At 54.4% G+C, this 12,555-nt stretch overlaps 1 protein-coding gene across 1 annotated transcript; it reads left to right on the top strand.

The window, feature by feature from the left end:
• Window positions 1-5,300: 5,300 nt before the first annotated feature.
• Window positions 5,301-7,688, top strand: LOC119848383 (relaxin-3 receptor 1-like). The gene is given in 4 exon segments (XM_038384139.2): window positions 5,301-5,830; window positions 5,832-6,009; window positions 6,011-6,251; window positions 6,254-7,688. Coding segments are annotated over 4 exon segments (1,098 nt in total). The 5' UTR covers window positions 5,301-5,369; the 3' UTR covers window positions 6,472-7,688.
• The last annotated feature ends 4,867 nt before the right edge of the window (window positions 7,689-12,555 follow it).

Genomic DNA, 12,555 nt, shown 5'->3' on the forward strand with positions numbered 1-12,555 from the left:
CATAAACGGCTCAGCATCCTGGAAAGCCCAATTCATGCTGTATTTATCCCCCACCTGGTGCGCCCAGTCTGGGGCAGTCCCACGCCACCCCGCACACCCCTGCTCCAGCATCTTCTGCCACACGCAACCTCCACCTTGGTCCCCACCTGCCTTTTCAGCAGGACGGCCGCCCCAGCCTCCCCCGCAGGAGACCTTCCAAGGTTGGCAGACTAGCTCTGCCGCTGGTCTACGGCCCTCAGCTCTCTCCGGCTCGGGAAGGGCAACAGACTTACCCCTGGGCCACTTTGCTGTCCTCAGCCTCCCGCATTGCTTGTAAAGCCCCCCCCCCCCCCTATTCACACTTGTCGTCTGCTCATGATTAGCCCCAGCTGTCACCTTGCTCTTTAATCAAGGCCTCCTGGGTTGCACTCATAGGGTGTGGCCCCGCTGCACTTAAAGGGGCCAGTCACCCTGGGGCTAGGAGGGTCCACAGGAGGGCAAAGATGAACAGTATGAGCAGAGGACAAATGTGGGTCCAGGTAACCGTGTTGCCACTTGTCCAGCCGCAAAGGAGCGAAGGCTGGCGTCCCAGCCCCTTTCTACACTGGATCATGATTGTGCTCTGCTGGCCAAGAAGGGATTCCTCCGCCCTCCTCTGGAGAAGCAGGCGGAGCAGCCCAGAGGTGGCCGCGTTCCAGCAGCGGGTGAGCCAGGGGAGGCTGCACGGCGCTTTGGGAGCCTTTGAGTAGAGATGCTCTAGAAAAGCAATGCCAGGAAGTAGCACCATCTCCATTGCTCTGGGCGTTAGATGCACTCCCTCCCCAGGTAACCTCACTGCCTGCTTCGGGGTGCAGCATTTCCTTCATTACATGCAGCACTGAGCAAGGGGCCCCCTGTGTTAGGAGGAGCTTTTCCCTTCCCTTCTAGCACTAAGCCTGGGCCCTGGCTGGAGACAGACCTCAGCCTTGCTGGGCCAGTGCCTTGTTCCTCTGCATTCACCAGCCGAGGCCCTGACCACAATGTGGGTGGGACCCAGGTGGCAGTGGTGTGAGGCGGGGCTGTGAGAGGCCATGGCTATGGGGGGCTTTTACCAGTCGAGGCCTGATTGATAGATGGAGCCCGCCACAGACACCCTGAGCTCCTGACTGGCATCGAGAGAGAAGAGTACGAGGCTGGTTCTCCCTGCTGGGGGGGGAACAAACAGGCCAGGAGAACATGGGGAGGAGAGGGAGAAAATGACTGACAGACAGGGAATCAGGGCTGGGCACTGTTATGAAAGGGACGGCTGTCCTTAGCTCACATTTCCCTTCCACCTCCTGCCGGGGGGTAGCCAGTTGGATTCCAATCTCCCCACCCCAGAAGTGGCTGCATTTCAGCAGCTATGTGTGGCCAGGGACAGACCCCGGAGCCCTGTGCTTGGGCAAACGCCCCTTAATGGCAAAGAGAATGTGCCAGAATGAAACCTGAGTAAGGACTCTCGGGATTTGGCCTTGAAGTCACAGCAGAAGTTGAGCAGGGCAGTCACGGGACGGGAGTGGCAGAGAGAAGTTGGATCAGTGGGGAAGAAGGTGGAGCAGAGTTCCACCCAATCTGGCCCCGGTCCTCAAAGGGTCGTTAGGCTCCACTGAGATCAATGGCAGTTAGGAGCCAAAATACCTTCGAGGGTCTAGGCCGCTGTCCCTGAGCCGCATGCCGCGTTCCGGCCTGATTGCCGGACCCCGGGTATGCACATTCCCGGTCGGGCAGCCCCCTGGGGTCTGCGCTCCAGAGGAACGGCTCTGCTTGTTCACAGCCCAGCCTTGCTTTTGTCCTCAGCCTCAGTTGTCCGCAGGCATCAATCTGCATCCCGAAATTAAATGGATGGAGGAGGAGCCAAGCAGAGCAGCTGACTCAGAGCCAGCACTGCCATAAGGGACGGCAAAGGCATGGGGGCAAATCCAGCTCCTGCCCTGAAATTGACAAGACAAGGTAAGGGACCCTGTGTCTGCACAGACAGGGCTTGGCCCTAACTATGCTGACACAAGCCTTACACCTCTTGTGGAGGGGGAGTTATTCTGTTGGTGGAGTAGGACACTTACAGGGGTGGGAGGAAGGCTGTAGCGTAGACACTGACATAACGAGGTGGACATAAGCTGCCTCATGTTGACCTAACTGTACAGTGTAGCCCAACGCAGACCATCTCAGCGACATCCTACAGGGCACGGGAAAACACTCGGTGTGAGCGTGGCGGGCAGGAAGACTCTAGGGCTTGGCAGCCTTTCCTTCCTAGCCGATCCGTCAGTATCTCTTTACTCTCCTCACCGCTCCTGCTCTGGGGCAGCTGCCGGGGCAGGCTCAAGGTAACTGACACTTCTACCTTCTGAAGATGCCCAGATGCCTTTGGTGGCAGAAAGGAGCAAAGAATAACTGTGGATGCCAAAGCACGTTTAGTGGGTGAGGATCTGGGGGGCTAAGGTAGGGGGTGTTAAGCCCCCTTTACCCCTCCTGGAGTCGGGGCTGTGTTGGAATCTGCACTGGGAGTTAGGCAGCAATAGGAGCTGTGCTAATTTACAATGCTCCCACGTGAGGAGCTCAAAGCCTGGAGCAGCTGAGATGCCCCATAGCAGGTCTAGGCTTTGCAGGGCTCCTTCTGCCCTCTCCCACCCTCCGTATGTCAGGGAAGCCTCCAAAGACAGCCTGGGGCTGTCTTGCTCAGTTCCTATGCTGGGAGAATTCTCTCCAGGAGGGATCTGGAGTTTTTAGAGCCCCTTTACATCAATCCGGCCCCTTTCCCCGGTGCAAAGGGGATGCTATGGGGGTGAGAATCTCAATTGTTAATTCTCACTTTCATCCTTCCCTGCCAGGAAATTAGTCATGAATTTCTTTTCCACATACCACCTACTCTGCAGTCCTTTTGCAAACAGGGCCTTGCAAACATGTCCTGTTGGAAATTCGTACTGTTTGGGTACGTCTACACTGCAAAAAAAGGTGAGCTTCTAACTGGGGCTAGCTATCTCAGGACAAAACAGCCGTGAAGACAGGGCTGAAGCCTGGAGCCCCCCAAAACTCCGGTCCATCCTATGAACAGGATGGTTCTGAAAATACAAGCTCAAACATTGGTGGAACTGGGCCCATCTTCCTGAATATTGGTGGAGCACGGGCACCACAGGCTCATATAACTCACCGCCTATGTCCACAACCTCCCTTGGGAGCCTGGTCCAGAGCTTAACTCCCCTGAGAGTTGGAAAGTTTTTCCCTAATATCTAACCTAAATCTCCCTGGCTGCAGATTAAGTCAACTACATCATCCTCCTTCCAGTGCTCAAGGAGAACAATTGATCACCGTCCTCTTCAGAACAGCCCAGTTCACTGTCATGTTGGCTAGGAATCAAACCCAGATGAGCAGTTTGGGGGCCTGCTCCTGTCACTGCTATGCTCATGACATGCCTCTAACGCTCACGGGAAGTGCTTTTGACAAAAGTGTAATTTAAGATTAAATAGGAAGCAGTCAGCCTCTCCAGCCAGAAGCTGGCAGGCGAAATTAGGAGGGCAAGAGGGGAAATTGAATGCGGTTTTTCAATCTGACTGGCAGAGGATTTAAAGTGCGGGGAGAGTAGTGGTTATCCACTAAGTGGGTCTCTCCTCTGGAGATGGTGTTTTTTCAGAGGATTAAATTGGCTCAAAAAGCATTTCACGATTCCTGTATCCAGTTCTGACTCCTAATGCTACCACCAGGGAAATGAAGATCTGGACCCCCTGGAAATTCAGCCTGGAGAACTGAAATGCCTCCCCCAATGCTCGCTTCCATGGGTTGTTTGAAGACGACACTGGCTGATCGGTAGGATAGAAGAGATCAAACTGCAGGGGCCCAATTCTTCCCTCATTGGTGTAAATCAGGAATAAGTTGCGTGAGCGTGGAAGGAACACCGGGCCAGATTCTCCGCTGCCCTGCAACTCGAATTATCACCAGAGCAAAGTGGGTGTGAAATGTGACCTGCCTGTCATACACGACCGTGTAGATTTGCTGTATTCTGGTAATCAGCTGCCAACATTTCACACCAGAGGGGGCTGCATGGCAATAATAGGTGACGCAGTTCCCCACAACAAGCTTTGGGATACTAGAGTGGGAACGGATAAAAACTGGAGTGGAACGGAAGGCCTCTCTTATTTAGACTGTAGAGACCACCTTTTTGTTCTGTGTTTGTACAGCGCCTAGCGCAACAGAGTGCTGGGCCATGACTGGGGCTCCTATGTGCTATGACAATACAAACAACAACAAACAGTGGAGGCGTGTCTGAGGCGCTGGCAAGCCTGTATTAACAGAGTAATAGACACAGGCAGCTTGGAGGGCTGCGCTGCACACGGCTCGTCTGTGCTGAAACAGGGTCATGCTGCTGAAGCCACCTCCTCTCTTGTCCCCCACCCCACCCCACCCCACCCTCTGATCGTCTCTCTCACCCACCTATTGCACCTTGCCATTGCCCTAGGACTCCAGGCCCTGCGTGAGACAAGCCGGAGGTAGGGCTGAGCTAGCCTAGTGCTCGGGAGACACAAGTTTGAGCCCCTGCTTTGCCGCAGGTGTCCTGTGTATCCTTGGGTACATCCCCCTAATCTCCCAGTCCCCCTGCTGTACAATGGGGATCACAGCACTGCCCTTGGGAGGATAAATGCACTGACGATTGGGAGGAGCTCAGATATGGTGGTGATGAGGAGCCAGATACCTACCACAGCTAGTCAGATTATTAGCAGGTATACTCCAGTAGCACCTAGAGGTGGTATGGATCCTGGGGCACCAGGCGCTGCCCAGACACACAGTGAGACCCGTCCCTGCCCCAAGGAGATCACGGTCTAAATAAACAAAGGGCGGGAGGGAAAGCCGTTTGTCCAAGGTCACCCAGCAGCTCAGGTCCTGGCTCCGTGCCTCAGTTTCCCCTGTTTCGAGCAAGGTGTGTCGTTTGACTACCCGTCTGGATGGCGTTGAACGCAATGAGACGCTGACGCCAAGTCGGGGGGTCTGGGCGCTGCTGTAGTGCAAAGAAGAAATAATCATCCTATGAGGGACGTTGGTAAAAGTCACCTTAATGTTACTCCTGTTCTCCTTGTACAGTGTGCGATTCCTCTCCCCTCCCACCTCCTTTCCTTGTCCGAGCCGCTCCGGCACACCGTCCTCTCCTGCTGTTTCCCTGCCAAGTGCAGGAGAGGAAAGAGTTAGCTGGGGGAGCTGGCAGCAGTTTTGCTGCTCCCAGGCTCTTGCCAGGCATGGCAGGGAGGGGGGCTCTGTGTGGGCTGATCAAAACAAAGCGGTGCCGAGAGATCGGATCAGAAACTTGGTGGGAGCAGCAAAAAGCAGAGCCCAGTGCGAGCCGTGGCTCTGAATGGGAAGGCGAGGAGAGGCCAGGAGCAAGCACCAGCATGTCTGAGCACAACTGCTGCAGCACGGATGAGAAACTCCCGGCAGGAGGCAACAGGAATATCTCCACTCAGAGCCTGGTGCACCTGGTCTCCTTCCTGCCTTTGGACAGCACCAAAGCCACCTGGATCGCTATCGCTATTGTCTACTCCACCGTCTGCACCTTGGGGGTGCTGGGCAACCTGCTGGTGTTCTTCCTCCTGGGCTCCAGGCACCGCCGGAGAATGTCCAGCGTGACTTACCTTGTGCTCAACCTGGCGGCGACTGCCTTCCAGTTTGTCCTGACCTTGTCCTTCTGGGCGGTGGACACGGCCCTGGATTTCAGCTGGCCCTTTGGCAAGGTCACGCGCAAGCTGGTCTCGGCCATGAATATGTACGCCAGCGTCTTCTTCCTCACTGCCATGAACGTGACCCGCTACTGCTCTGTGGTGTCGTCCCTGAAGGCCAACCAGGGCTCCTCCTCCTAAGGTGGCCAGTGCCATCATCTGGCTCTTTGCTGCCATAGCCACCTTGCCACACGCCATCTTCTCCACCTCCACTCATAGGGTCTCCGGGGATGAGCTCTGCCTGGTCAAGTTCACAGAGCTGAAAGACATCGACCCCCCCCAGTTTCTGCTGGGCTTGTACCCGACCCAGAAGGTCCTTGCTGGGTTTTGTCATCCCCTTGGCCATCATCTCAGCATGCTACATCTTCCTCCTCCGGTTCCTGAGCAGGATGAAGATGAGCAGCAGCAACCCCAAGACGAGGTCCCGGGTCACCAAGTCGGTCACCATCGTGGTGCTCTCCTTCTTCATCTGCTGGCTCCCCAACCAAGCCCTGACAGCCTGGAGCATCTTCATCAAATTCAACCTGGTGCCCTTCACCAAAGCCTTCTACAACACCCGGGGTACATCTTCCCTGTCACCGTATGCCTGGCTCGCACCAACAGCTGCCTCAACCCCATCCTCTACTGCCTGGTGAGAAGGGAGTTCCGAGAGGCGCTGACGGGACTCTTGCTCAAGGAAACCCCTTCCTTCAGTAAACATGCCAGCAAAGCCCACCCCAGGCAGGGCTCCGCCCTGCCAGAAGAGCGGGAACTGCCCAAGCCTCTGTCCTGTGGGTGAAGCTCCTCTCATCTCAATTTAGAGGTGTCACGGCTGAGGAACCAGATTAGGACCCAGGACAACTGGGGTCTCTCCCTGACTCTGTGCCTCCATCTCCCCTCCCACCTTTTGTCTGCAAGCTCTCTGGGGTAGGGACTGTCTCCTGCTTTGTGTATGTACAGCGCCTAGCACAAAGGGGCTGTAATCACTACGTGCTATCCGGATACATTTGGGGCAGTAGCGTCTGTTCATTCAGCCCCCTGCACTGTGGGGAGCTGACTGGAGTCTTTGGGGGCCCCTGGAATACAAATAATGACACTAAAGGGAGAGCTGTGTATGTGTGTGGGGGATCTAGTAGTTTTTTAAAATGTATGTGGGATCCAAGGGTTTAGGGGACAAAAATCCCTGAAGATCAGGTCTAGGCAGAGATTTTCCAAGCTGTCTAAGGGCTTTGGACTCCCGATTCCCATTCAAATGAATGGAAATCGAGTGTCTCAATCCTCTCTGGTACACTGAAAGTCACAGACTTACAGGGTAAAGAGAAGAGTTGCTAAGGCAGGGTACAGGGAGGAGGGCGAGGGGGAGCATCTCTGTACTGTTCTTCCTTTAAAGTCTTGCTTTGATGCCCCAAGCGAAGAAGGATTTCAGCACTCCGGACAGCTCCTCAAGGAGCCTTGGGAAACCCCCAGCGGAGGCAAGAAACCCAAGGCAGAATGGTCCTATGGACATGAATTTGTGTTTTGGTGACGGCTGCTCTGTCCGATTCTCCCCTGCCTGGGGAAACGAGGCCGGGGCAGCGCCCAAGAGCAGAGCTGGAGCTGGGAACCCAGCCATCCCTGCTCCGGATTGTGACACAAGTGCTTCGGGAGGTGGCAGTTGTGGGGACAACGGGCCCTTTGTGCCGCACAAAGAAGGGGATGTGTCATTGCGGGTGATCTGTTCCAGTGTTTCAATTGCTGCCACTGTGACAAAACCCAAGTGGCGTGTGAAAGGCTCATGGTAAGTCATTAAAGAGGCCGGGTGTCTCGGCCCACAACTGGGGAAAGCGATACTGCTTCTGTACTGCTGCTTGACTGCGAGAGTGAGTGTGTGTTGGTGAATGAAAACAAGTCACTGTGTGTGAGAGAGCACGCACGCGCACATACTGATCCTACAGATGCCTGGCAAAGAAGAGAAGTCCTGTTCCCACGAGCCCTAAGCCCCTTTTCTCCCTTTCCCATACAGACACTACCCCAAAATAAACAGCAGGCTCTGGCTTAATGCAGTGAGGGAGCAGGGAGTTGAAATCTGGCTCTTTGATCAGCCCCCGGGGGCGGGCAGGGCTTGTGAAAGGTGAGGTTATGTCTCAAGTCCTGCTTTAGCAATCACAAACCCAAGGGGGCAGGAGAGGATGGAGTCTTGATTGCACATTTCAAGTCCGGTTTAATTGCAAGAGTGTGAATTAGCAGATGAGGAAACCAGAACAACATGCCTCTTCTGGCTATGCCAGGGGGCTAGCTTTGGGCAGCAGGGACTCCTGCATGCCTGTGCCCGTATGTCCCATCATCAGGTATGCAGGAAAGGCAGTTGTGTAAAAGGCCCTCATTGGCATGAATGAAAGCAGGCTTGAGCTCCAAAGGTCCGTCGCCCAAGCAGGCATTGTGCGGCACGCCCTGCATGAGCGGCCCTGGCACATGCAGGCTTGAATGCCAGGCAATGCCAGCCCTTTGGGAATGTCCTAAATCTTTGTTTCTTCCAAACACCAAGAGCAAGCAGCCAGGGTCTTGTGTGTTATGGGGCAGGAGCAAGCTGCACCTGGGATCTCTCTCTCCATGGGCACTTCGTCCTACACCTGCACTCCTCTCTGAGTGGAACCCCACCGTACACACCACATTTGACCTGACCACCAGGTTACAGCACCCCACTGCTTCCCAACTGTATTACCTCCAGCCTGGCTGGCTGGGTTTGGTCCCTGCTCTAAAATCCCCTTTGGGAGCTGTGACAGCTGCTAGAAGCAGCGAGAGAGAACAGCTTGTTCCAAGCAGAGCTGGGTTTATCTAGCCCTAGGAACATCACACAGAGAGAGAGAGAGAGAAAAGGGCTAAAATAACAAGACCCCCAAAGGCGTCTTATCTCTTCTCATTCTTGTATGCTCCTTGCCCACTTATGTGGGTGCCACTTGTCCCAGCCATCCTTTGTGAGTCTGAGGCTCAGCCAACATCTCTCTGAGTCCAGAGGCTGTCCCCGATCCAATTCACAGGTCCTTGATCTTCCTGATACCCTGAACCTGCTCCAAACTGGAGCGGGGGAAGGGTAGGAGGGTCAGCTTAGACTTCAAAGCAGTAGGCTCTCTGCTTTGTCTTTTAATTACTGGTGCGTGGTTAGCTATCAGAAGTATTGGTCTACTCCTCCTGTCTACAGCCTCTGACCTGGGGTACTACAGGATTAGCCAGCAATACAATACCCATCAAACCCACAGAGAAATGTATACAACTTTCATAAAAACTAATATGGACGCTTCCCACGTCCTACACACCATGTTATACACTCCTAGGAGTCTCTTGCACCTCTAGTAGCGAGATCAATTGGGTTGGAGGCACAGCTGAGCTTTATGCAGCTGGGGTCCTTGGGGGGAGCCCCCAAGAGCCACAAAATCATTGCAGCACAAAATCTACACAGTTATGTGAACCCCACTGATTTTTTCACAATCTTTACCGTTTTTCTTACAGCCCCAGCTGCTGTAATGAAGCAATTGCAGGAGAATCTCAGTTTCCAGGGAGAAAGTAAGTTTCAAGCCCTCATGGTTGCAGAGAAAAGCTTGACAACGTGAAGCAAGGGTACCCGAAAGGCTCAAAAGCCAGAAGGGAAATAAAAAGAACCCAATATTTATTATTCTAAATCCATCACTCAATAATCTCATGGGAGTTGTGAAGGTCTGGGCACAGCCACATTACGCTGTTTTGCACCATGACACTGCCACGTCTCCAGACAGCAGCAGCATGGGGTGATACCCTGTGGCAAACACTGCATGTACGGTCACAAGAACATCAGCCTGGCTGGGCCCAGCAGACCTGAGGGCCATGACCAACATCACATGCTTCAGAGGAAGTGGCAAGAAAACCCAGATGTGGGATAACCTGCCCATGGGAACCCTTTCCCACCCCCGCTGATCGCTCTTTGTGACCCTATTCAGCACAATGGGCTGAATCCAGGCATAGAGATTTCAAGGGGGTTTCAGGAGCTTCACCCAGACCTCTGCTCCCTGGCATGCCATGGTGTTCTACCTCCTCCCCTCTCCTCGGAGGGTGAACGAACTGTCTCGGTCTCTCTTGCCCCAATCTGCCTCATGCACACCCAGCAGTCTGAGGAGGAGCCCTGTGTCTGGTGCGAGACCGTTGTCCCAGTGCTCCTGGCAGCAGAGCTGCGCTGGTGTAGCTGAGTGTCAGGCCCCTGGCCATGTCCAGTTACAGCCTAGACAGAGTCAACATTTCTGCCAAGAGAGCTCAGCACCCATTGTTTGCCGGGGCGGCTGCTAGGCGCTGAGCACTTGGGAAATCCGACCGTTTCATCTAGGTGCCTAAGTGGAAGCCGTGAGGTTTTGAAAATCCATCTCTTAGGTCCTTGGCATAACCTCCAAGCAAAACCTGGGCCCAGAGCTTTCGCTGGTGTCATTCACCATAGCTCCAGCGGTCGGCACCAGATGAGAATCTGGCCCAGGGTTTGTAATGGGAACGGTGACAGAACGGGTCCAGCAGTGAAAGCACAGGACAGGGGGTCAGGAGAGCTTGACTCTGCCTCTACCACGGTCTCATTGGGTGGCCTGAGGCAAGTCCCATCCCCGCTCTGTGCCTCAGTTTCCCCTCTGTAAAAGGAGGATCATGAGAGTGACCTAGTGCATGGGTTAGGCGTAATTGCGGTTGCAAAGCCCTGTGACTATGAGCCTGTGGCATGGTCTCAGACTCCACTCTGTCCCCTTTAATCTCTTGTCAGACATATAGTGTCAAGCATGGCAAGCCCAGCAATGCTGGAGGCTGTGCTGTCCAGTGCAGCTCCCTTATCAAGGACAGGAAGCCGAGAGGCGCCCCTGCGGGAGGGCAGGAGTACTGGAGAAGCTGGCAGCTGGGAATTAATCAAGGCAGGCAACAGAAATCACAAGCGGCTTTGACAGCAGAAGCCCTTGTCTGCTCGTGTATCAGGGGAGCCGCAACCTTTTGGATAAATGTAAAACCCAAATGTCAGCGTCCTGGTTCTAATGAAGTATTTTATTGCTCGTCTCTAATCCCACCTGGGAACGGGACGTGTCACCCTTCGATGCGATCCCCACATGAACGCACGGCTGCAGAAGCATCTGCCTCCCCTCCCTGTTGCTGTGGCCTCAAATGGAGCCAATGGATATCTACGAGCACACACACACGGCTTTGCTCTGCTCGCTTCAAGAGGCTGCTGCAGGCAGCTGGGAAATCACCATCAAAGCCCTCGGTGATTTAAGCGAGACTAAGAAACAGCATCGGCGATCAGCCAAATCGCCTCAAACGTGACACTTCCCTGCAGCTCGGGAGCTGAGAAATTCTAAGCTGGAGATTGAAGTGATTGACTTGCTGTCTCCTTTGCTCCAGGGGTCAGATCTCTCTGCCCCAGGCAGTAGATGCCATAAGGGGAGGCCCTGAAGGGGTGGGCTGGGGGAAAAAGGATGAAGAAGAAGTTAAGGACCAAGCTGCAGCCCCAGAGCTTGGGATAGGGTGAGAGTGATAGCTCAGTCATTTGAGCATTGGCCTGCTAAACCCAGGGTTGTGAGTTCAAACCTTGAGGGGGCCATTTAGGCATTGGTCCTGCTTTGAGCAGGGGGTTGGACTAGATGACCTCCTGAGGTCCCTTCCAACCCTGAGATTCTATGATTCTAAGCCACGTGAGCAAAATAGAGCGTTCACACTCAAGCCGAGGTTGCTGTATTGGAAACTATAGCAGGGAGCCTGAGAAAGCTCTGAAGGGAGGCCGAGCCAGGAGGATGGATCGAACCCGGCCTGAGGTGCAGCAATGGCTCAGAGCAACAGTCAGGAACCTGGGATTTCGGACCGTTCACGGGTTCGGCGTCACCTCCATTGCGTTAGATGTGTAGGGCTGAGCCCCCGAAGGAAGCAAGCAGGGAGATAAACATGATCGTATGCAAGAAATGCAGAAGCCCTGTCAATGCAGCAAGGAATTAGCAAATGTTGACAAAAATGTCAGGCAACTAAACAGCCAGGATCTGATTCTCATTTCCACTACAGCCAATACTCTAGCAACATGTTTCCCAGAAGCTGGGAATGGGTGAGAGGGGATGGATCACTTGATGATGACCGGGGCTGTTCATTCCCTCTGGGGCACCTGGCACTGGCCACTGTCGGTAAACAGGATACTGGGCTGGATGTACCTTTGCTCTGACCCAGTCTGGCCGTTCTTATGTCACTTCCCCCAGTCCGAGGCCCCTTTACGCTGACAGACATATAAATGCCCTCAGTGTAAATGAGACAACGGCCCGCGGGGAAACTGATCCTGTGAAATGACCCCCTCTTAGGCGACTGGCCTGCCCGGCCCTGTGAGGGCTGCAAGTGGGAACTGAGCCACGTAACGAGATAACTGCCTGCTCCCGCTCATGCATTGTCGGTGGGATTGTTCGGCTGGCAGCTCCGCTCTCTGTTCAATCAGGAGCCATCAAAAGCTAATTCCACCCTTCACTGCAATCTGAGACGATCACAGAGGGAGGTGACGCCATTCAAGGTGCAGAAATAGAGGGAGACGTATAATGGCCCCAGCAATAACATCACTGTTTAGCTCTTATGTTGCAAAGCGCTGGGCCCCACCTGGGAGGGCCCAGCAAGGACCTGGAAGCCCTCCGTCTCCTAATGACTTCATGAGATCAGGGCCCCCATGTGCCAGGCCTTGAACGGGCAGTGAGAGACAGCCCCTACCCCAGAGAGCTGACAGTCTAAATGGACCACACAGCTATGGGGTGGCGGAGGAAGACACAGACAGGGGCCTGATGTCACTCAGTGGGTCAGAGGCAAAACTGGGAGTACAATCCCCTGAAACATGCTGTCTCTCCCCCTAAACTACATGGATACTGAGAACAGGGGTGAGGCCAGATGA

The sequence above is a fragment of the Dermochelys coriacea genome, chromosome 25 (genome assembly GCF_009764565.3).
Source record: "Dermochelys coriacea isolate rDerCor1 chromosome 25, rDerCor1.pri.v4, whole genome shotgun sequence".
NCBI classification, from domain to species: Eukaryota; Metazoa; Chordata; order Testudines; family Dermochelyidae; genus Dermochelys; species Dermochelys coriacea.